General features: G+C 38.9%; 3 protein-coding genes across 3 annotated transcripts; 1 reads left to right on the top strand and 2 right to left on the bottom strand.

Moving 5' to 3' along the window:
* Positions 1 to 1,317: 1,317 nt before the first annotated feature.
* On the top strand, positions 1,318 to 2,694 carry K441DRAFT_222851 (uncharacterized protein). Its single transcript, XM_067640600.1, has one exon. The coding sequence runs from the start codon at positions 1,514 to 1,516 to the stop codon at positions 2,333 to 2,335; it is 822 nt and encodes a 273-aa protein (XP_067500804.1). The 5' UTR covers positions 1,318 to 1,513; the 3' UTR covers positions 2,336 to 2,694.
* Positions 2,695 to 3,197: 503 nt separating this feature from the next.
* Positions 3,198 to 5,802, bottom strand: K441DRAFT_698594 (HET-domain-containing protein; the record flags this gene model as incomplete). Its single annotated transcript, XM_067653083.1, has 3 exons — positions 3,198 to 4,009; positions 4,124 to 4,863; positions 4,990 to 5,802. 3 exons carry the CDS (start codon positions 5,800 to 5,802, stop codon positions 3,526 to 3,528), a joined length of 2,037 nt encoding a protein of 678 aa, XP_067500803.1. The 3' UTR covers positions 3,198 to 3,525.
* A 17,222-nt stretch (positions 5,803 to 23,024) lies between these two features.
* On the bottom strand, positions 23,025 to 23,369 carry K441DRAFT_575710 (CENP-B protein; the record flags this gene model as incomplete). The annotated part of the gene is made up of 1 exon (XM_067644178.1): positions 23,025 to 23,369. A coding segment is annotated over one exon (345 nt), but the record flags the coding sequence as incomplete, so codon positions are not given.
* Positions 23,370 to 26,073: the final 2,704 nt, after the last annotated feature.

Genomic DNA, 26,073 nt, shown 5'->3' with positions numbered 1-26,073 from the left:
AAGGTATGAGCGATATAATAGAATGTGGAGGTTAAGGGCGGCAAACAAAGGTTTAGAGGAGCAGAGACGGAGCGAACTTTAGCTGGGGACCTGCAAAAGGAGCGTGCGGCTCATGGGATGGACTTCATCCGGCAAGCCCGAGGGGTAAGTGCTACGAGCGTGCGAAGGGATAGCAACCTGCGTCATAGTCTCGCTTCAATCTATTGGCCTTTTGTAAAAAGGTCTCCTTTTGCTTTCGACAATTCTCATTTGTGGCTCGCTTTGACCTTAGTAGTAACCTTTGCTTTTGACACATGACTGTAGTACTAGATAATTAATGACCTGGTAGCTTTCTGGCGTTTTATAGGGTAACTAGGGTGCGGGGTGGCTCTGAATTTTATATTAATGAGGTGGTAATGTTGAGAACAAATAGGATACATCCTTTGATATTAGCTTGAGTTGCTGAAAATGGGATTTTGTTCTGAGAACTAGATTTGATCCTGAAGACTGTATTCTGATTCTGGGGACCGTGTCCCGATTCTGTTTTCGGGAACCAGGTCGATTAACCGCTGTAAAAAGGGGTTGACCGTATCTGTAATTGGCATATTACGGTACTAGGACAAAAGTCTCCGGCTGGGAGCCTTTTTACACCAAAACTCACCTAACTTAGGGGATGTTCGGTTGCAATATGGAGGCCTCATATTCCAGTTCATAATCTGTTGATTCGGAGTGATTTTGTCTGCACAGCCTCGAGAATTTGATGTTCCTCTCACCGCTCGCAAAACGCCAGAATAGCACGCTAAAATATTGGCAACTTTACCGTATACAGCTTCTGAAATGGAGCTCTCGGCGTCATTTTTCGAAGCTTCTGTTACAGATTCCGGTTCAATATGGAGGCTTCATATTTGCACACGTCCGTGCAACCTGTAGAGCCACAGACGCGTGTCAAATCGGGAAGGAACGCGTTCTTTCTGCCGGACTTTCAGTTCATATTCCATCTGACGGTTTTGCAACCGAACATTCCCTAAGTTAAAATTAAAGCTACTAGTAGATTTTTACTTTAACTAAAGCTTTTTATTAGTAGTATTTTAAAGGTCAAAAATCTCAATTTTCCTTACAAATCAAAATCTTGAAGCTAAGTGTCTTAAACCTTTCCACTAACCACGTCATCATGGGAAACCTTCCCCATCTTTAATCAGCTTGTCAATCCTTTTGAAGATAAGAACAGGTTGAGAAAGTGGATATTCGAGGGAACTTGTCCCAATCTCTCCATAAGATATATCAGGTAGTGTGGTACTGCAAGCCGCTCTCAAGCACAGCCTCAACGGAAAATGTGGCTTTGGAATACAACCAATCTTGATTTGGATACATTGATTACCAAAGAGAATGATATGCACGCCGAGCTCTCAACCAAATAGAGACTTGCTTTGTCTATCAGCTTAAATCTGCCCCAATCTGCCCCGCTCCCACCACTTCCAGTCTATGGAGAGGCCATAAAATTTCTTCAATCCTACCCCTCATCTTACTCACACCAATGCCTTTCAGACAGTTCCTAGTGAGCGTGATGAACAACGTGGGCCAACAATATACCGCACAGAACCAGCAGCCTTACTACCAACCGAACGGCGCTTTTCAAAGACCCCAGCAATACACTGCTCAACCTTATATGTACCCCCAGCAGCAAGTCTTTCCACCACCCACCATGCCACCAGCATTCACTTGGGATACTCTAATCGCACCGTCAAACCAGCCAACCCCACTCTTCACCCGCCTCCTTGACGCAATCTTCACCTACTTCACCAGCACCCCTCCCACCGATCCCTCCGGCTTCGACCCCATCAAATACGCCTCTGCCTTCACAACTCTTATGTACTCCGACGCCGACAACAAAGTCCGCCGCTACTTCATCTTCGCCTCACAGAACGGATTCCCCTCGCCCGAAAAGTTCGTCTACGATGTCATGCCCATTTACTACCGCACCAACCGCATCCAGTACACAATGCAAGGAACCCTCCCAGTGCTCACAAGAGAGGGGTTCCACACCACCATGCTGCGGGACACACTGGGGGATCCAGACGTGCAGTGTAGACGGTTCAATATGTTCCTCGCGGCACATGGGGCCCGCTTGTTGGATCCCTTGACAGGCCAACCATTTCCATCATTGGTCATTCCTAGGGCTGCGTTTCCGGCTGGCATGGATCAGGTAACATGGGAAAGGCAGGAGCAGATGAATCGGGCGTTCAATGAGGAATTGGGCGAATACCTGGCGGAGTTGAGAAGGGTGGGCCGGTGGACGCATGATGTGACTATGGCTGGGATGTCGAGTGGGGTTTGGGTGCACAGGGATTTGATGTAGCCGGCTGCACCTCTACCCGGTATCCCTTGTTTTACTAGCTGCTAGCACTAGCTATCCTACCTTCTAGTGTACCCCCTGTAGGGTATATATACAGTACTACCTCCATAGCCCTCGACTCACTGCATGGCGGCTTCTACCTCTATCCTCTGCATTCGGTTACATTTGACAGAGCATCCGGACACGTTCATCAGTGTTAACAGCCTTATATCCGTACTAGAGAGCCAGGGCAAGTATCAAGAGGTATAAGCGTTTCGGAGACAAGCGCTGAAGGGATCGAACAAACTTACAGGGCAGAGGGAGGCGCTATGATCAAAGGCAGCGGAAATTATCGAGGAGGCGTTACACCTGGAATCTCCAACATCAGATGCTGGGTCAATATTCTCAGTGGCTTCTGAATCTACTTCCGCGTCCACAGCTCCCTCACTGGGATTGGAAGAGATTCTTGCCTCAGCATCCGACTAGCTTGTTGCAGTATTCCTTAATAATTGTTGTAAGTGGAAATTGGATAGCCTCGTCTGGTGCTGGTCCTGCAGTATGATTGAAGACGTCGTGCTGGTTGACGATGGCATCGAGTGTCTCTATGGTCCTCCCGTCGCTATTATCAAAGTGGGACTCTTATATCTGAACCTAAGCTTTCAACTTGCTGTCTAAATGCAAGGCACCATTAGCAAGTGCCTCAAGAAGACATCCTTCAAAGTACATATCTGATCTAACAATAATGTGTAAGTTGAGCTCTTCCCGGAAGCTCTCTAGCCTGTATTGTAGTTCCTGGACATTCTCTTTACTCCTGCATAGAGACCACGAGTCCTGGACTCGTCCAACATGGTATTCGAAGTCTTCTTTTAGTATGCTCTCAGAGCCGGTGCCAACGCCATTGCGACACTTGATACGACACAGACTTGCTGGTGACTCAATGTGGCTGTGACACGATGCCCTTTACTTGCTACAAGGACGATCGTGACACGACGAACCTGATCGCGTAAGGCTGCAAATTTATGCGCTAGGCTTACAGGTTATCTCCAAGTCCTGATAAATGCCATCCCACAACCCCTTTTAGAGTCTTGATCTTTAACAGGAAGAATGGGAGAGAATAAAATCTCATCCCATTGGAAAGAAGACAATCGGAAGCAAGGGAACCTTAAGAGATATGAGCGCCATTACCGCCCTTACTAGATCCAAACAACATTTACCTATGTCAAGAGGAATTCTTGGTTTTGTATCCCCATCTGCAGCGCCTCGCCATCCATAATACCGTGGCAGTATGACTCTCCAACTAGAGAATATTTCCTCTCGGCCCCATTCTCATGGGGCCTGAGAACAAAGGGGAACGACGCGCCATATAGAACACAGACAAGATCTCCAGGCTCCATTGATGGAGGTCCAAGTCCCACAAATCCCTTTCTTGTGAGGAATGGCCTCATCAGTCGGAACATGTCTAGGTGAATGTCATAGTTGTTACGTTCGACACTCGAGCCACACTTGTCAAACTTGTCCCTCTTTAATTGCATTTCTGCCAGGATCTTGTCAGGCGGAGCAACCCGGCTCAGGCGTTCTTCCTCGGCCGGCGTCAATGGCACAGGCGGGTTCCCTGAATAGACCCGTTCTTGGGAGCTCCATGATACCATATATGAGAGCTCTTGGTAACCCTTCAGGCTTAGCTCCGTGGCTCGTTGGCTGTAGCTTGTATTGCTCACCGACTCATGATCCAGGATTGGGNCCCGCCATTCGGCTCCGGCCAACTTCTGGGGCTAGTCACGAAACGGATGGCTAGAATAGGGATCCTCTGACACGATGGAACGAGACGTATGACAGAAATTTTTCATATCTGTGAATGGCTTGAGACCACCGGCAAGTTTCTTCTCGCCTTCGTGGTCAGCCTCCCACATTCTGCCAATATGGGTGATCTCGTCGACGGGGATACCACAGCAAAGCAGTATTCTGGCCTTATTGGAAATCGGGTGCTTTATCCCGGGAGATGCATGGAATGGCGTGGTTAGAGTTGTCGTTGCTTCAGACAGGGTGTTGATCTCCTTCAATCTGCTAAAGTCCGGGACCCACGAGGGCAGTTCGGTGATGGACTTGGGAAACGACACAAGAGACATGAAGTTGATACCGCCCATCTTTTCAGCATCCGAGACGGGCTTCTGAATGACTCGCTTGGTTATGTCGGTGTAAGTGTCCTCTAATAACCTCGACATGTTGGGCTTAAAGCCTAATTCCTCCCAGTCTGTTGCCAAACCTAACACGCCGTGGACCCTGTCAACCTGTTTCGTGAACTCTGTCGCCCGGTATTTGTGAAGAAGCTGGGCCATTGTTAGGTGCCTACGTCCCTCGACTGAGTGGTACCAGGTGCGAAGTACAAGGGCTTTTATTACGTTGTCCGTGATCCGCGCTCCTCTTGGCATGACCATATTCATGACTTCAAAGACTTGGGGTGGCACACTAGTGTGTGGCCTCTTTTGCTCTCGTGACGGACCTAACGAATAGAGAGGATTGGATAGAAGTCGGGGCATCCAAGGAATCCACGCCTGCAAAGATCTCCATACACTCTGTGACAGTCCTAAAACCTACTCTATCAGTTGATGGATCAAGTTGTCCCGAAGGAACTGACTCTGTTAAGGCTGGAAGCTCCAATTAATCCTGTGGACACTGACAAGGATAAAGATTAAGTAAAAATTTATCCCAGCAGCAAATGTGTCGGAGTCCAGGCTTATATCCCCGCATTTCAGCATAAGCTTCTTCGGAATAGCTACTTCCTGGTGTATCCAGCCTCTCTTAAAGTACTGCAACTGGCACAGTTGAACTAAACCGTCGTGTGGCTTGAAGGCAAAAAAGTCTCCTTGTTCTATGATAAGGCGATGGACACCGTCTCTCATTGCCCGCGTAGCGTCATCGAGTACAACTATGCCGGAGGCCAGGTCCGACTCATCTGCCAGGATTGCTTGAAAGTCGGATGCGGTGACGTCCTTCAGACCGATCTCAAGGGTTCTGACCCCGATTTCACGAAGGTACCGCATGGCTTCCATTAACTGTGACGTTCCCTCCCCGAGCCACCCGACGGTCTGAGTCGAAAGGGCATATATTTTTTCCATTAGAGGAAGTTGGGCATTTTTCTCGGCCCCATCACCCTGGTTAATACAAATCTGATCGATCCAGATGAGCTCAGAGACATTCGGACGCCGCATATACTTCAGAGCCGTCTCGAGACTGACAGTGATCGAAAGGTCCTGATTCCTGACCATTATCTTGGTCCTGAGTTCGGGATTACCCCATTGATAAGAGAAGGCTATGAATTCTGGCAGATTATCTAGCGAAGTCTTGAAGATCTCAATGCTTATGGGCTCGGATGAATGTGCGGCCGGAAGCAGTCGAAGAATTCGAATCTGATTCTCATCCACTGGAATGGAAGTATATTGGAAAGTGCCCATACTAAAAGGCGGTAGATTACGGCGGAGAGTAGGTAACATTTCTTGCGGAAGGGGATAATGAGAGCGGCTACGGAGAGCCACACCCTCGTTAAGTATCCCTCAGCTACGCGTCAGCCTGTAAGCCGAGCATTAGAAGCTTGTCTGCCCTGCAAATTGATTTGCTGGTGAGCAGGTTGGTGGCGCATCATGGCACATCCTTCTCGACAAATCTACGTTTTGGATGAGTTTCGAAAGTCGATTTATGATCGCATTCTATCAACGTTCAGTAGATGAAAGTGAAAGCTCCTTTCCCGCCGTTTGCTAGACAGTGAACATGCAGAGGTTGTGGAAACCGTATTGATGTGTTTAGACGTAGCTCATCCAATAACGATTCGCCCCACTCACATTTTTTGGCTTCTCGCAGCAGTGGGACCTATCATGCAGCGTGACCGGGACGTGAAAGTCTCATATCATTCGCACGTTGTAGACGCAACCTGCTGGTTGGAGGAATAAGACTCGGTGAAGCTTGCTAACCGTCGCGATGATTCGCAAACGGGGCTGAGACGGGGCGAACGTTGACACGTCGGCGAGCAGCGCCAAGAATTGACAATGTGATGAACGAGAACTTGGGCCTAAGTTTAGAAAGTTAAGAGCCCTGTACCGGTCTCCTTTAAGATAGATATTGGGAAGCTATTATAAGGCTCTCGGAAGCCATGCGGGAGGAAGCTACTAATAAATATATTAGAACCCTTTAAGGGCAAATCTAGATCTAGTAGGGTTTAATTTAGACTAAATTTAAAAAAAAATTATAATCTAGATAAGGCTAAGGGCTTTTTAGGGGCTACCTAGTATTTATTTAAGGAGGTATAGAAGACTTAAAGAGGCATCTAACGTCTTAGCCACCCGGTCGAGCCACCCTAAAACACACCAAAATCTACCAACTTTGGCCTATTATAACTCTACCCCTATAAAAATATTTAAATAAAAATTTAAATATAGCTACTCATATATAAAAGGACTTTAGTTATAATGTTTTAAAAATAATATTATATATTTTTAAGCTAATAAAATAATTTTTAAAAATAATTTTTTAATTTTTAATATTTATTAATAAAATTATTATATTAGCTTAAATATTATAAATAATATCTTTTTATATATAAGTAGCTATATTAAAAAATTTATTTAAATATCTTTTATAGGGGTAGAGTTATAATAGGCCAAAGTTAGTGTTGGGAATAAAGGCAAGTGGTCACTATATGAGGCATATTGCCACCACGTGTGGCAAGTTGCCGTTACGTGCGGCAAGTTGCCGTCACGTGCCGCCGCGGCACTAGCGTGGTGAGGAACCTTAAGTTCCTTACCCCTTTCTTCAAGAATTAAAAACAAGAACAATAATCATTATACTATCTACGAACCGTAGCTACGTGATATCACCTTGTGTAACCAACAGTTAGTAGATTTTGGTATGTTTTAGGGTGGCTTAACCGGGTAGCTGGCTCGACTAAGTGGCTAAGACGTTATATAATAAATAGAAAAAGGATATAAACTAGCTAGCTAAGGCCTTTAGTAGTTTAGAACTCCGCTACAGACCTAACGCCTAATATTTGGAGAATTAGGTTTATAAAGTAGATAACTTCTTTAAAATACTAATAATATAAGACGATACTAAAGAACGTATATAATAGATTATTAGTAAGATTAAAGACCAATTGCTAAATTAGATCGCGCTTAATTAACTTAATAAAGAGTAAATTACTCTGTAGCTATGGCTATAGACCTTCCTAAAGGGTTAGACCTAAAATCTGTATATTATATAATATAATAACACAGAATAATTATAGAATAGTATATAGCTAGACTATTAAGATTTCCACTAGTTTATAAACTTTATAGAAACTTATACTTAATAGATAAATCTAAAGCCCTTTAAAAATAAGGATAGTAGTATCTATAAAAAAAAAGATAATTAGATTTATTTAGGCTAGAATTAAGCTAGTAATTTATAATAAAATAAAGCGCGTAGGAGCTCTACCGCGGATTACTATATATATAGATTTTAAATAAGCGGTTCTAATGCTAAGAATATAGTAAAAAAACTAAATGTAAGAGTATATATATTAGGTCCCGCCGCGCTTATAATAAGTTCGCAAGCACTCTCAGTTTTTTTGGCCGTATGGCGACGTGGAGGCGGGCTATATTATACTAAACCTCTTCTAGTAAGAAGCTAGGGAGTAACTAAAAGCGTAGGCACTTTAGTAGCAATATAGGGTAAGCCTAAGCATTAAAGAAGCTGTTTTTAAAGAGAAGTTTAAAATAGTTAAAGTTAGGAGCTTTAAGTAATAGAAAAGGCTTTTAGGGATAACTTAATATCTATCTAATACCCTTATAGGAATACTCTAAGAAGCCAAAAAAAATCCCCTAAAGGTAAATCTTATTAGAAGAATAAGTAGGGTAATAAATATACTAATAATTTATAATAATAAAAAGCTCTAATCGTGGACCTCTTTTAGCTATAGCTAGGGTAAATTATAGAAAAAAAGACTTTTTATATTACTATTAAGCTAGAAACGGTACTTCCTATAAATAAGGTATAATAGTTCTAAGTACTATATAACAGCGGCGCTAAAATTAATCTTATATAATATAATTTAGTAAAAAAGTATAAACTTATCCTATTATTAAGGTAGCAGAAACCTATTATAGACTTCTTAAATAAGTATTAGATTAAACTATATAGTGCCTATAAGCTTATAATATTAGTAGCTAATATATATAACCGCACTAAGATAGTTAGCCTATAACCCTTCTTGCTGGAAACACAGGGTAACTCACCAATAACGACTACTCGAGTAGGGTTACAGTAATGTTAGTTAATTCTTATTAATAGGAATAAGGAAAGGGGTGAGGAACTTAAGGTTCCTTACTATGCTAGGGCCACGTTAATATATAACAGCAATATGCTTTATACGACGGCAACTTACCTTATTCCCGACACTGGCAACTCTTCTTTTTATGGTTGCTATATATATATATATAAACAGATAGTATACAATAATACCAGACAATATATAATAAAACTAGACAATATATAACAAAACCAGACGATATATAACAATGCGGCAGTTAGTAGAATTTAGTGGATAACGCGAAGACGGGTGGGCCGCTAAGACGCTAGTAGTAAGCGAGCTAATGGCGATTTTCTATACCGGGCATGGAAAATTCTAATTAGTTGGTAGAAGTCCATACCGCTACCTAAATTAATTAGGCGCGGCGCTCTTGGCAAGGATTTAACCAATTAAATAACTTTAACCGGCGGTTAAAGTTCCATAAGATTTTAACTTCTCTAAATTTCCCTTTTAACCTAACCTTCAACTTATATATATAGAGTATTTATATTAATAAACGTCTCTAGTGCCTTATTTGGGTTTGCCTTTATTATTACATCTACTAGGTTATCTTAGCTATTAATCCATTAGATCTTAAAGAGTTCTTAACGCTTATAGGACTACTAAAGTGCTATAATATTAATTATAAGACGCTTCTCCTTTATAGTACTAAGCTTAACTAAACACTTATAGAGGGAATATAAGTCGGTGCATACAATTGTAGGGATAGCAGGAAGTTTAAGCCGGTTTGTAATTATCTTAAGGGTAGTTCTAATTACAATTACTATATTAACTCCGCCGACTATTCTATATATCTCTAATGCTAGAACGCTTTAAGTAACGCGCTTACTTTTAGTTAAGCTCTAATAGATAAGGTTACTATAGATTATAAAGTTATTCTCTCTAGTAGATTTATTTGTAATAATAATCTTATATCCTAACTAGAAGCTAAAATCTTTATTATTTATAAACGATCTATTAACGAATACGAAGAGCTTAGCGGTAGGAAGGTTAATAAGCACGTAGAGTAGTCCCCTGTTAAGATAGTTCATTTGCCAAAAAAGACGCTTATTTAGGGCAAGAACGTTATCCTTAGTTAGTTCCTAGTATTAAGCAGCAATAGAGAGATTAAAGGAAGCCTTAGGTTAATAGATAGAAGCTATATAAGCTCTGCAAGCGCGTTGCTCTATATATCCTTACTTTAGAGAATTAACGTTAATAATGTTGATCTTCTTACCTTAACCCTTCTGGCGTAGAGCAATGGAGCCCTTATTTAGGGAAAGGATATATCCATTAAAGAGTAATAGTATTACTAAGTTAAGTCTTTCCTTTAGCTTTACTATAAGGTTTGCCTTTACTAGCTTATCTTCTTTAAGAGCTGAGAATTAGTCGTCTCCTAAGATGATTATATCGTCCGTTTATATGCTAATAATTCCAAATAGAGTTCCTATAGTTATAATGAGGAAGCAGGGATTAAATATAGAAGTAGTTATTAAAAGCTTCTCCTTATAGTGCTTGCTATAGGTAGCCCACTAATAAATTCCTACCTTTGCGATTCCATATAATGGCTTAAGTACGACCATAATTGTATCCTTAGGATATTAGTAGCGAATTTACTCTAGAAGGTATGCTAGTATTAAGCGCTAAAGGCACGTCTCTAATTGGGTGTAGGCCTAAGTAATATCTCGCAGGTAAACCGCTATCCTATTCTTTATTAAGGAGGGAGCTAGCGTAATAATAACTTATTAACTAGCTTATTAAATTATAGGGGATTGCGTAAGGATCACTTCCTTACTATTATTGTTATAACCTTAAATAACTAGCCTTGACTTCTTAAATAGGGTATTAATAGCTTTGCCTTTAATTTTATTAACTATTCTTAACTTAAATATACGGACTCTATTGAACTTAGTAGGGTTGTATTTCTCGAATTTAAAGACTCCTCTTATAATGAGACCGTCGATCTCCTACTTATTAGATGCTTAGAAAGGAACTCCTAGAGTTATAATACGGCCTTCCTTTTAGAGCTATTTTACGAGTTCAAAGTTAGCCTTTTCTTTAGCTGTTATAAAGGCTATTAATAGTTTATCTCTATTCTTAATAGCGGTAACAAATTGCTCTTTAAAATTAATAAAATATTAGCGATTTTATAATCCCTTTAGGCGACCTCTACCGCGTTATAGTTGCGGTATATCTACTATAATTATATTAAAATCGCCTTCGCCTTCTAAAGCACGTTAATTATAGTTCTCCTCTAGGGTATCCTCTAGGGCATCCTATAAAGGCTTAGAGCTATCATCCCTATAGTAGGGCTTAACAATAGTTAAGCGGAATTAAGTAGGTCTATAGGGCATCTAAAGAGTATAAGTTTAACCATTAATTGCAATGAGTTTATATAGGCCTAACTATCCTCCCTTTTTACGCCATACGCGTACCTCTAATTAGAGTAGTAGATTAAGTATAGTTAAGGTGTTTAGGCCATTTCTTATTCCTAGTACATTGTTAACCTAGCGCGTAGCGTAGAGATATTGCACCTCCTTCATTACCTTGTAAATAGCCTTAGCTCGTTACGCAATAAAGGGAGATAGTAGAGAATCGTTAGTTATTTAAGGGTAGGCGCCAAAGACTAGCAATATAGGTACGAGCCCATCTGGGCCAGCGGTATCATTAACAGCCTTAATAGCCATCTATAAGATAAGCTCTTCGCTAGCACCCTCTAGTTCTAAAGAAATAATCTTATATACGCGGCGTAATAGCGTATAATATTATTCTACTTTTCCGATACTATTATATGCCTTAATAGGGACTTCCTTAACCTTAATTGTTATTACCTTTACCTATTATTAAAACTTTGTAGATAAGAAGTTCTTTCCTATATTATAAACGATTTAATTAGGGGGTCCTAGGTAGACATTAATCTAGTATAATTAAAGAGTATCCCATACGTTCCTAGCTAATATATCTTTTAAAAAGCGTGCGGCTTAGAAGGAGGTTAAGAAGTTAATAACTTAGAGTACTAGCTTACCGCTAAGATATATAACATCTATAATAATGTAGAAGTTAAAGTTATAGTTATTTTTAAGAGTAAACTTAAATCGGCCAGGGGACTTCTAGTTTATTTAGTAGTAGTAATAGTACTTTATAAGATATTTAATTACCTTAACCTTAACTTTATGACCTGCTTACTAAAGGACTTTAAGCAATTAGTAAATAGATAGGTGGCCAAAACGACGGTGTAGTTAACGTAACTCTGACTTAGTTAGGTGGCTCTAAGCAACGCTCCTTTTTAGCTGTTAAAGGAGCAACTAAGGGTGACCCTACTTGCGTATAATGGGCACCCGATTATCTCCCTAGACAAGCATATTCTTAAGGTTATTAAGCTTAACACCTAATTTATCTATATCTTAGATGTAGAATAGAAATAGGGTGTTTATGGGGATAATGTAGAAAGTAATATATCCTAATGGGGTTTAGACCTTAATTATGCTAAAAGAGATTACAGTACCCTTGCTAAAGCGAATTGTATATTAGCCTACTGTTAATTAGTTAATTTAAATAGAGCTATTAAGCTGCTAAAGAGCTCAAACTTAAGGCTCTCTTACTATAGATACTCCTGCGGCTCTAGTATCTAGCATAATGCCATAGAAGACGTTCGCTAAGTATCTGTTGTTAAAGGAGAACGCGGAACTTTCCTTTGGCTTATTAAAGATATCTAACTTTATAATAGAATGGAGCGTAGATTGGTTATTAAGAATAGTAATGGTTTATATGCTATTTACCTTACTATACTCGGTAAAGTATTAGTCAGGAAAGTAGTTTTTAATTTCTATATCTATAAGGAGCTATTCGGCCTTATTAACCTCACCCTTAAGATCTTCTTTGCCTTTATATTAAACCAGGAAGTTTTAGAAGTAGGCTGTAGTAACCTTTTAGTTTCCGACGTTTCGTGTGCTTTGGCGAAACCTATTATATGCCTCCTTTTATCTATTAAGAGGGTGTCTAGTTAACTAGTAATTTGGCTTCTTATAAATATAGCACTTCTTTTAACAATTGCTCCAAAGTGAACCTCTATAAGGACCTCTATAATTACCTTATAGTCAACGTTAATTATACCCTTTACCGTATCCCCTACCACGTCCACTATATATTCGATTAGTCCAGTTATAATCGTGTTAGTCGGCCGGGTTAATTAAGGTAGGTTAGAGTTAGGCGTTAAATTACTATACTTCTTAAGAGCGTAGAGCGGTGCTAATAGAGGATCTTAATTAAGTACACACTCCTTTATAAGTACTTATAGGGTTAAAGAGAGCAAGATTGCATTCTTTAATACCTTAGCATACGCTAATAACTTAATCACGTAGGCTAAGGTCCTCTTAATATAATTTAGATAAACCATATTAAATTATCTAAAGTTAATTAAAGAGCTTTTAAAGATAATTAAGCCGAGAGACACCTAGGTTCGTAGTAATAATTCTTAGGAAGGTAGTCTCTCTCTACTCCGATATATATTACTGCTTATTCTCTTCTGTTTTAAAGTAGTATCTTATCTTATATATTATTTGGTTAAAATCATATCCTTTTCCTGCTAAATAGTTATAATAGAAGGTATTAGCGCGGCCCTTAAGCATAACGGAATAGGCGTTATAATATTAGTTAGGTTCTAGTCTAACCTTCTAGTAACAATTATAGAAGATACGCAGCTTCGAATTAAGGATATTATATAGTTCCCCGCCAAACTTCTTCTCCTAGTCCGTATAGAGCTTTATAAGCTCTATAAGTATTTTTAAGGTGCCTCTAAGTAGTGTTAAACTATATTAAAATTGCATTAGAGATTAAGGTGGGGATTGCTTTATAGGCTATAGTAGAGATATAAGGCTTAGTGGAATATAGCGTGGTACCTAATCTTCCTGTAGTAGAGTTTAAAGGTTATTAAATCGCGAAGCAAGGGGATCTTACGCTTGCTCTTAAGGGGTAGTAGTTAATATTACTGGTTAAATTAGTGGATTTTAGGGAGCTAAAGATAGAGGTGGAAGCGATAGATATGGAATATAAGAACTTATACCTAGAGCAATGGAATTAGAGCGTGTCTCTGTTAGCGTATTATTTAAATTCTATTATAAGTTAAGCTTCCTCTTAGTGCGTAGTTGGTGCTCAACCTCTTATAGAGTCCATTCGTGCTCTTCTTTTACGTTAATGACTTGCTCCTAAATATTATCTCTAATAGCACCCCCATCCATAGGGATAAATACTCTATTCTCTTAAAGGAAGTTACGGAAGTCTTATACAACGTCCTTCTTCGCGAGAGCCTATATTTCCTTTGTCCATTTAACAAAGTCCTCCTTTATACAACACCATAGCTTAGTATTGTTATATTCGCTATCTATATAGTATACCATGCGGTATACTAAGAATTCATTCAGGTCCTGTTTCTCAGCGTTTACAGGGTCAATATCTATGTCCTATATCTCCGGGTTAATGCTTTTCTCGTACTTCTTTAGGTAGGTTGACGCCATAGTAGGTATAGAATTAACGGGGTGTCGTACGTTAAAGGTAGGTAGGGTTTTTGGCTTTGTAGAATCTCGTAGGTTTACTGTCAAAAGGTAGGCAATTAAGATGTTGTCGACGCGTTTTGGACATTGACTTTAGGACTATAGGTTTAGTGATACTTCTAACCTAAAGTACTCGACTAAATCTTCGTATGTGTAGTTATTTAACGCGTTTCAGACGTTAATTTTAGGACTATAGGTTTAGTGATACTTCTAACCTAAAGTACTTAACCAAATCTTTGTAAACGTGGTTGTTCTGTATAATAGACGCAACTTGGTATCTCCTAGTACTTAATAATACTTCTATTACTAGTTTTCCGCAAGTTTAAGGTAGCACAGTATCGCCGGGATCCATTCCATATGAGCGTATATGGCACCCCTATACGAGACTGTCTCTTTTATTCGAAAACCTAGCTGCTCTATAGTTAACTATATATTTAACCATTAATCAGTGTTGGAAATATAGGGTGACTCACTAATAACGACTACTCGAGTAGGGTTATAGTGATATTAGTTAATTCTTATTAATAGGAATAAGGAAAGGGGTGAGGAACTTAAGGTTCCTTACTATACTAGGGCTACGTCGACACGTAACGGCAATATGCTTTATACAACGGCAACTTGCCTTATTCCTAACACTTCTAAGTAGCTAACTTTATAAGTTATAACCTTATTTTTAGATACCCTTAGCTTATAGAAGTAGGTTTTAAAATACGCTTTAATATAGGAGCTTTTAAATAGTAGAATAATAAAGAATTAGAAGGGCGTATATTACTAATAAGCTTAAACGATATCCTAGAAGATATAGCTCTAGGTAAAATAGTATATACTTTATACTTAAAGGAGTATTAGATCTAACCTTTATTTTATAATAAAATAGATATAGAGTTTAGTATAGGCTATAGCCCTTTTATAATAAATACCCTATAGGGAACGGCTAAATAGGTCGCGGAGATACTATAAGGAGGTAGTAATTTTAAAGATCTTATAAGATACTTTTACCGCTATAGGTTACTCCAGCTTAAGTAATACGCGGAGAATATACTATAGCATCTTAAACGCTGCATTAAAGAATTCCCTACCCTCTATTAGTTACTGTATAAAACAGTTTAATATATAGTAGTATGTTAGGTAAAACCTAAGTAGATAGTTATATAGCCGTAAGGTATAGGCGACCCTAGGGCAACCTAGGGGTAACTCGCCTGTAAGGCACGTGCTCTGTATATACTTAGGGAAAACCCTTCCTACCTCGCATATAGACTCCTCCTTTTCCCTTAAGAATTCGTCTCTGTCTATACAATATACCTATTATTCTATCATTAGACTCCCTATCTATATCCTTACCTTATATTTAAATCCTTACCAATCCCCTTAGGAGGATAGCCGGTTTAATTTTTCTATAATGCCTCCGAAAAGAAAACCGACGCCTACACCCAACGGTAATACGCTGGCAATACAACCGCAGAATGCCTTAGGATTTAGTGTAGACGAAACCGGTAGAAGCACACTAATAGGATCTAAGCTATTTTCCGAATCTTAAAATGATTAGATATCTATAAATGCTAAAGACTAGTTTAACCTATATACCTAGGCTTAATAGAAGCTTAATAAAGTTACTAGCGTCCTACCTAATACCGCTAATATAAAGGATCTAGATAAGCTAGCTAAGAAGATAGCTAACTTATAGAGCATTATCAATTTGATAAAGCCCTCTTGTTGCCTCTTTAGTAAAGAGCACGAGTTACGTGGCGAACGTATACGCCGAATAAATCTTAACGCCCTAGTTAAGAAGTTACTACCTAATATTAGTGGTACTACTTAATAGCATTTTGACTGGTAGATTGCCGCAGTTAAGAACCGATTTAAGGTTAATGACGCTAACTATAACTATGAGTGATGCACGCGCTAGGCTATTAAAGGTCTTATCCCTTAACCCGTCAACTTGGGCACGCAGGTTATCGATAAGAGTCCACCAATCAGATCGGTAGGATTTGGTAGCCGTGCTCAGGAATACACAATTCGGGGAGTGGCTAAGGCTTCTGGGGGGTTTTTTTCGCCGTCTTATTTGGGGGAATCTTATACTGAGTCTTCTGAACAAGATCTACATCAATTCTAGCGTGATTAGAAGGCATGGTGGTGGTATATTTGATGGTTTAATTCTACGCGTTGTTCTGATTCTGGTGTTCGCGCACGGGCCTTCCACTCTGCTCGCCCTGACGGGTCAAGGGATAAAAGAGAAGATAATCGCCTAACTGGTTTATTACTAGTTAGGTACTAAGGATAAGGGTCCTTTACTATAGGACGAATTTAAGACTATAGTCTAAGACTAGATTAGGAACCCCATAGTAAGACGCTTTAATAACGCTATAATATACTATATAGCTGTTATAAAGGAGAACTAGAGGCTTGACGTCTTTCTAGCCTATATACGTAGCTTAGAGGACCTCTTCTTATATACCCCTTTTATTAATCCTAAATAATAGGTAGACTTCTGGTTTTTACGTCTTCTAGCCTACCTATAAGTAGAGCTCTTCCGCTAGAACTTCGCCTAATAGGTAAGAACCGCTAAAGACCTCTTTAATAAAATCCGCTATATAAAGCAATTACTTAATACCACAAAGCTCGCGGAAGATCGCGTAAGTAGTAGCGGCAAATTATCGCGTATAAAGCGCGGTTATAGTATAGGCTCTATAGACTTAGGCTTAGGGAACAGAACCTAAAAAGGGCGACGCTTTTCTAAGTAAATTCCCAGGGAGACCACCTAAAAGCTAGATGGCTTAGGGGACCCCTCGGATGCTAGTGCTACGTAGGTAAGTTAAAGAACCGCAGGCGGCTACTATAAGGAACACTAGAAGCAGGCTAAAGAGAAATTAGCTCGGGCTTTGGAAAACCTAAAGCCCTAGTAGCGTATCTCTCTTAACTGTAACTAGGGCCTAATATAGAGGGAGAGAAGAAACGTATTGTAGTATATATTGCGATAGATACGCCCTAGGGTAAAGTCCGCCTATATACTTTATATAATAATAGGTGCCAAATTAACCTTATTAATTAAGATGTCGTTTATAGATTTAACCTGCCTATACGCTACGCGCTATATTTACGTAAACCTATTATATATTTCCTTAATAGCAACTAGATAATAATCTAAGATGCTTATAATCTAATAGTCACCACTAGCGACTCCTAGGGTACCCTTTATACTATTAGCCCGCAGACCTTTTAGGGCGGCTTATTTAATAGTTATAATATAGTTCTTAGATAGGATTAGCTCGCGGAAGTAGATTTATTAATTAGTTTTCGTTCTAGATAGTTTATCTAGGGTACTTTAGACCCTAGACGCCTTTAAATAGTCACTCTTAATGCTCTCCTGGCAGATATTGAGGCTGGCGAAATAGTCTATTCGCTATAGCTAGAAGACTCCTTCTTTATACCGGTCGTGAACATAATAGAGGACCTATTATTACTAGCAGTAAGTACCTGTATAGACCCTCCGGATGTAGAGATACTGGTTATAAATATAGTAGAGGACCTACTGTTACTAGCAGCGAGTACCTGTAAAGACCCTTTAGTGCTAGCGCAGATTACCTATATATAAGGGGGAGGTAATCAAAACCCCGAAACTATTAAGTATACTATAGCAGAGCTATATACACTCTTTATATAAGCATACCTACGAAACGCATATCGGCTGTACCCTTCTCTCTACTAGCTCCCAGAAGTATACTACTACGTAATAGTTGCTTTAACCTCCGTAGCCCCTGGCCTACTAAAGGTATATAAGGAGGAAATTAATGTCTTCTCTAATAAGCTAGCAAGTATACTACCGCAGAACTCTAAGTACGACTATGTAATTGACTTAGAAGAAGGTAAGACGCCACCGTAAATACCCCTCTATAACCTCTTATAGAAAGAGTTATAGATCTTATAAGAGTACCTAGACAGTGCTTTTAAAAAGGGCTGGATTAGGCCTAGTAAGTCGCCTGCTAGAGCGCCTATCCTCTTTATGCCGAAAGCAGACGGTATAATACGGCTATGTATTAACTATAGATGCCTAAACAAGATCACGATTAAAAATTGGTACCCCCTACCGCTGGTCGGCGAGCTCTTTAATAGGCCTATGCGAAGATATTTATAAAGCTGGATCTTTATAATGCGTACTATAGGATTTGTATTAAAAAGGGAGACGAATAGAAGACCGTATTTAAGACATATTATAGTTACTTTAAGTACCTAGTAATGCCCTTTAGTCTTACCAACGCCCCTATAACTTTTTAGAGCTATATTTATAAAGCTCTAGAAACCCTAGTAGATACCATTTACATAGTTTACCTAGATAATATTCTTATTTACTTAAATAACAAGGATAAGTACGTCGAGTATATTAAGCAGGTACTGCGACAGCTCCGCGCTTAGGGCCTATACGCTAAACTATTAAAATATATCTTTTATACTAAGAACGTTGAGTTCCTAGGCTTTATTATTACCCCTAGGGGTATTATAATAGACCCTAACCGCGTAAAAGCTATTAAGGAATGGCCTAAGCCTAAGTCCTATAGAGATATCTAGGTCTTTCTTAGCTTTGCTAACTTCTATAGGCGATTTATTTGGAACTACTTAGATACCGCATACCCCCTATATATATATCTTATATAGGCACATCGCAACCCAACGTTAGATAGGGAGAAGAAGAAGAAGTATAAGTTAAAAGGGCCTACTAAATGGTATTAACCCTAGTCCTGGCCCGATAACGCGTAGTAGGCATTCTATAAGCTACGCGCTGCATTTATATAAGCTCCTCTACTTTACCACTTTAACCCTAATCTACCCCTAATAGTAATTACTAACGCTTTTAACTATGCCTATAGTAGTATACTTCTACAACCTTTAGAGTAAGGAGATTAACTCTACTAGCACCTAATTACTTATTGCAGTTAGAAGCTTACTAGCCTAGAAATATGGTATAATATATATAATAAAGAACTACTTATTATAGTGTAATGCTTTAAGACGTGGCGCTATTACCTTAAACACGCCGCGTATATAACGCGCGTGCTCTACAATTATAACAATCTTAGGTACTTTATAACCACTAAAAGCTTATCTACTTACTAGGCCCGGTACGCTAAGGAACTAGCTAAGTTTAATTTTAAGATTAAATATAAGTTAGGTAAGATAAATCCTACTAATATACTATCCCGGCGCCCGGATTATGCTAAAGGCTTTAAAGATAGTAGTAAGAGGACAATCCTTAATACTATACTGCCTATATTATAGTAAAAGTTGCGGGTTATAGGCCTTATAGGCAGCCTTAGTGCTACTATACTAAACTAGTAAGTAGTATGCGTGTAGTATACAAGTGACCTTTATAAACTTAGCGCTAGCGGACTAAAGCGTCCTACTATTCTCTCTAAGACTACTTTAACTAACCTAATGGCGCTTAACCCTAGGGAAGACCCCTTAGCCTAGGCTACGGTCCCCTATAATAATCTAATAAGTTACCTATATATTATACGTTACTTTACTAGCACTAACTTTACGCAAAGTCTCGTGCTACGGTAAGAGGTAGTAGTAGCTGCTTTAGCTAAAACGGCGTTTATAGAACACCCCCCTAAGTTACTAGTTAATTTTATTTACGGAGTATAAAAAAGGGACGCCTTTATACGCTCTATATATAATTAGTTAACCTAGAAATAAGTTCCTACTAGTAATAAGGACTACACCCTTAATAATTAAGGACTTTTAAGGTAAAATAATAAGGTCTAGGTACTAAATTATATACTACTATAATATGAGATCCTTAAGCGGAATTATAATAATCCTATAGGCGGCCACTATAGTTTTAACTATACCTTTAAGGTAATTGTGTAGAAGTATACTTAGAACGGCCTTACCTAGGACCTCCGTAAATACCTAGATAATTATAATGCCTACTAATGCTCTAAATCGCGCCGCTATAAACCTTATAGTGAGCTATAGCCTCTCTAGGCCCCCACCTAAGCCTAGTGGCATTATTTACTTAACTTTATTACGGATCTCCTAGAGTTTAAGACTTTTAATAGCGTAGAGTATAACTCCGTCCTTATCCTTATAGACCGTTTTATAAAGCTAGTACGCTACTATCTAGTGTATAAGATAATTAATACTACGCAACTCGCAGAACTTTTATTTAGAGTCTTTATATAAATAGGGCCTCTAAATAATATTATCTCTAATAGGGGTAGTATATTTATAAGCGAGTACTAGAGTACTATATGCTACCATCTTTATATTTAACGTAAACTTAGCACTATATTTTACCTATAGATAGATAGTTAGATAAAGTGTTAGAACTAGGAGCTTAAGGTATACCTATATATATTTACAAACTAGGAATAGTCTAATTAGGCCTCCCTACTTAAAGAAGTAGCCTTTACCTATAACTCTAAGGTCTATACTATAATAAAGCGTTCCCCTATTAAACTCGCCTATAGCTAGCTACTAAATATCCTAAATAGAGTCCTAGACAGCGTCTAAGACGCCTAGTAAGGTAGGGAGGGGTCTAAGTTAATAAATATCCAACTCGTAGAGATATACCTATAACGCCTGCGCCTTATACATAAGGTAGCGGCGGCGTTAATAATATACGCCTAAAAGCTTTAGGTAAAATACTATAATTGTCACTATCTGGCTAAGCATTTCGCCGTTAGTAAATAAGTCCTACTCTCCTCTAAAAACATCTATACGAAACGTCCTTATAAAAAGCTTAACTATAAGTTTATAGGACCGTTTTAGATTCTAGAGCGCGTAGGGTAGTAAGTATATAAGCTAGAGCTTCTACCTGCTATAGTATAGCTCTACCTAGTCTTCTATATCTCCCTACTAAAGCCTTATAGGTTACGCCCTAGGTTTTAACCCCTAGTAGTAAAAGAGCTTAAGGAAGGCAGCTAGGAAGTAGAAGTAATCATCGCCTACTAAGATTATACTAGATAACCGCAGTACCTTATTAAATAGCTAGGATGGCTAAATAAGTATAATAAATAGAAATATAAGACAGAACTTAAGAATTATTAATAACTATTAGATAAGTACCGTAAGCGGAATACCCTAGCCTTATAGCTAAAGCGTAGGCGAAAAGCAAGCGCCGCTATTAAAATATAACCTATATTAAAGCGGAGTAGAGGATATCCTAAGGGATTAAAGAACAAGTAATAATTACTATAAGAACTGCGGCCTTAATTTAGAAAATACCCTTCCTAAACCTAGTCTATTACTCTATACTAGCTAAGCAAATTGTTTATATATTAGAGAATAGGCCCATTTATAACTAGGGTCTATTTAACTAGGGTCTATAACCTACTAGTAACCCACTAGTGGCAACCTATACTAATAACTCACTATTCTATATATATGCTATATAGATAACGCGTAAGGCTAAAGCATAGGTTAGCGGCGGATTTAGTAGGTATATAGCCTTACCGTCCTAAACCTAGCTGTATGCAAGTAACCTATAACCTACCCGCGAAGTATACACGGCGCTACGCCGGTATAGCGTAAGGCCAAAGCAGGGTCAGTGGCGGATTTAACAGGTATACAGCCTTACCGTTTATAAATCTGGCTGTATACAAATAACCTATAACTAACCCGCAAGGTACTAGCGACCTACCTACACAAGCAAGCTTTTAGAATATTTCTGGTCTATTAAATTTAGGCGACGGTATTAAGCTCCACTGGCTCTACCTATTAAATAGACTAGAGTATTTGAGGGGGTATTTGAAATGGCTCGTGCGTAGGAACACCAAAAGTGACGGAGAGTGCCGCTTACACGGAAAATCATATACAAACAGCATTCTACCATATGCACTTGATTATTATTGTTATATATCAATAGAATATATACATCTATCGGTCCTAGCATGGTGTTAAGGCCTTAGGAGCGCTCAGAATACATAAGAATGCCCCTCCCGCCTGTTTTTTGTATGGCGCGTCCATTAGGCGGCATTTAAATTGCACCCTCTATATACTGATTAAGCTCTTCTTCTTTATCATATTCCTCATTGTATTCCTTATTATATTCCTTATTATATTCCTCCTTATCTAGCTCGTCCTTATTAACGTTAATTGCCTCTTGTTCTATATGCTGAGAGAGTAATAGTAATAGATCGCGCGAAGCCTTCCACTTAGTAATAGCCTCATCCGCTCTCTCTTTCCTTAATATAAATAGAATAGAAGCCTTATCTAACGCCTGCTTAAGCTATTCGATTTCCTAGTTTAAAGCTATAGTAGGATTTCGCTAGTACTTTCTAACAGCTAGATCTAGCTTCTTCTCTGCCGCCTTGTAGGCCCTTTTTAATACATTTATCTCCTTAATAAATTCGTCCTTTACTTTCCGTAGATAAGCCTTATTACTACGTACTTCCTTCCTCCTCTTAAGAGCCTCCCTCTCGGCCTTATTAAGCTCTCGTTTAATCTGCTTCTAACTCTTACGAAGCTCCTTAGCTTCTTATTTCTTGAGTTTTATAGCGGCCTTAGTAGCTAGAATTTGTCTAATCTTAGAGGTAGAAATATGGTGTGATTTGGTAATAACTAAGTTCCGTACTGCCTTCTTCTTCTTAGCCTTTGCACTAGCTATAGCCAGCTCCTTATTACACTCTTAAAGAAGCCTAATTTCCTCTAATTGGACCTATATAGTGGCTAGGAGCTTCCTAGTGGCTGACTCTCGAATTTCTGGTGTTGTAGAGGGGTAAGAAATAGTTGCTTGGTATTGTATTCTGTCGCTTACTGTAAAGGGGGTTCTAGGATGTATTGGCGACGAAAGGAGCTGTGGAGGCTCTGCTGGATTTGGCGTAGGAGTAATAGGTCTCTTGGTAGCCTAAGCACTGCGTAGTTTACTTAATATTCTCTTGGCATTAAGAGGGTAGATTCTAGTAGCCTTAAACGACTTTTTAATATACTCTGGAGTATATACTTTCTTACGAATCTGCCTATATATTTCCAGGAAGTAACTACGTATAATTCTAGTAATTCCCCTTAAAATATACTTATCAATCTTATTAGAATAGGCCTTTTTAAGCACGCCGAAGAGGCACCGATCTAGAGGCTGTAGATAATGCGTAAAATGCGGAGGTAGACAGAAAGGAATTATTCTTACGTGCTTACAGTATTGAATAAAGTCTAAGGAGAGGTAAGAGATGTGGCCATCTATAAGCAGAAGCCTTTAGCTGGAGGGCTTGCTGGCAGCCTCTCGTTCTTCACAAATATCCTCCTAATAATCCTCTCGGCGGGTATACATATTAAAATGTCTTATTTAATAAGATGCATAGCTCTGGTTGCTCCAGCCGTTCTTAAAGACTGCTATTTTATAGTCTGGCACTAAATTAAGAGCTTCTTGGGCCATATGGGTTGTAATAACCTTTCCTTTAAAGATAAAATAGGAAGGAATTAATTCGCTAACGGCATTAATAGATACAATCTCGCTCGTCTACTCTTAATTACTTGGCGTAACGGGTTATATGGAGGATCTACGCATAACGACTTTCTTAGAGGTATAGGCGTACCCCATTTAATATCCTGTTTTATCTATATTCTAGCGATTAGGTGCCTCTATATAATATTTTATATAAATGGCCTCTAACTCGTTAAAGAACCTCTTATATGCTTATAAATCGTTATCTACCGTAGCTCTCTCTATTTTAAGATAGCGAGTATATTGAACTTAAAAGGATTAATGGCGCTTTAAGTACGCATCCACCTATCTTATACTGAGGTATGCTTGGCTCACATCTAGGCCGGCATCTTATAGCTGGTTTTTATATATACTAAGGGTAATCTCATAGATCCCGGCCTTCTTAAGAGGAAAGTAATGCTGAATAAGCGTTGTACAGTATCTTTCAATTGCGGCCTTAGATTGGGGGCTTAATTTCTGCTAGAATTGATGCGCATCCTAATAAGATTGACGTGCTCCGTTAATGCGCGAGAGAATAGTGTCGGGATGGATCTTATAAGCTACCGCAGCGCTTAAGGGGGTCTTATAGTGCCTAGATCGGTGGCTAGTAATAGCTTCCTGTATAACTACCTCCTTAGAACGCTTATGGCGTATAGGAGGTATAGGGTGTGTGTAAATTGAGGCTATATAGAGAGGTAGAAGCATTAAGTTAAATTTTGATTTTCGGTGTTAGTGGTAGAATCGATATTCTGACCAATCAGAGCTCGGCGGTAAGTCGTATACACGAGCCATTTCAAATACCCCCTTAAATACTCTAATTAGGATTTTCTATACCGGGTATATAAAATTGCTACTAGCTTAGTTAAATGCGGGGGAGTCTTAGCAAGGCAAATCTGACCAATTAAACAACTTCAACCGCCGGTTGAAGTTCCTTAACATCTTCGCGCCGCGTATATATACTACCTATCTCTCTATATACAAAATCAAGACGCTCTTTCCCCTCCAAATTTTTTCCTTACTAAGGTTTTTTATGGGGTTTTATTAAGGCTTAAGCATATAAAGGATCGGGGACGACCCTTTTTAAAGGGGGGGGCATTGTTAGGTAAAACCTAAGTAGATAGTTATATAGCCGCAAGGTACGGGCGACCCTAGGGCAACCTAGGGGTGACTTACCCGTAAGGCACGTGCTCTGTATATACCTAGGGAAAACCCTTCCTACCTCGCACACAGACTCCTCCTTTTCCCTTAAGGATTCGTCTCTGTCTATATAATATACCTATTATTTTATCATTGGACTCCCTATCCACATCCTTACCTTATATAATAACTATATATAAGTAACCACTATAGCGCGCGACGCTGCCTATAAGTATCTTAAGGGAGCTCTAAAACCTTTTTAATAATAATATAAAGGGCAAACGCGACCTCAATTTATTAAATATTCTATTAGACCTAAGGAACTTATTAAGGGCATTTTTAAGTAGGCGAGCTAAGGTCGTACTATAGAACTTAGAATATAATTATATAATTAATTTAGAATAAGGCAAATAGTTTTATACGAAGTTTAATATCCTAACCTCTCCTTATAGTTATGGCAGGTAGTTAATCTAGATATTACAGTTGTAATAATCCAGACATATAGAGGACTGGTACAAATTATTAATATATATAACCCTAGGGTCGAAGGGGTCCTATAAACAGAGAATATTATATTAGTAATAAGCTTACTTAAAACTAAAGGCATAGAGTCTATCCTATTAGGAGATATAAACCTCTACTACCCGCGGTGGGAGGGTATCTACGTCACTGCTAAACAACAGGCAGAGTGCCTACTAAAAGCTATAAACACCTAGGGCCTTAAGCTAGCCACCCCCCCTAGAGCAATTATATGGCAATAAGGATCCGCCAGAAGTATAATTGACCTTATATTTATAAACGAAGGCCTATACTAGAGACTTAAAAGGTGTAACCCTAAAGAAGAATAGGCACTTACCTTAGACTATATCCCCATCTAAATACAGCTAGATTTAGACATTAAGGCGTAATTAAATGGCAAAAGATATATAATAAGGATGCTTAAAGCAGACAGTTTCCTTAATATAGTTAAATAACAACTCTAAGACCTAAAAGAAATCCACCCAATACCAAACAAGTAAGGCTCATTAGCTACCCCTAAGGAAATTAACCAAAAACTAGAAAGGATCTAGGCAGCAATTAAAAATGGGCTAGAAGAGTACTGCCCGGTCTTAAAACTGGGCCCCTATGCGTAATACGTATAGTCCGCATAATGCGCAGTTCTTATAGCTAGCTAATAATAAGTAAGAAGGAAATACTTAAGTAGCTATAACCCTAAAGATAAGAGACGATATAAAGACACAAGAAACCAGTTAAAGAATACCCTAAAAAAAGAAGTAAGGAATAACTAGAGATAATTTATAAATAAGTATACTTTTAACCTAAGCCTCCCCTATAATAA

Source organism: Cenococcum geophilum (genome assembly GCF_001692895.1).
Source record: "Cenococcum geophilum 1.58 unplaced genomic scaffold K441scaffold_40, whole genome shotgun sequence".
Taxonomy (NCBI): domain Eukaryota; kingdom Fungi; phylum Ascomycota; class Dothideomycetes; order Gloniales; family Gloniaceae; genus Cenococcum; species Cenococcum geophilum.
Note: the sequence above shows the minus strand (reverse complement) of the source record. Positions and strands in the feature narration are given on the sequence as shown.

Coding starts and splice junctions, on each gene's coding strand:
- K441DRAFT_222851 (XM_067640600.1), top strand. CDS start 1,514: ATGCCTTTCAGACAGTTCCTAGTGAGCGTGATGAACAACGTGGGCCAA.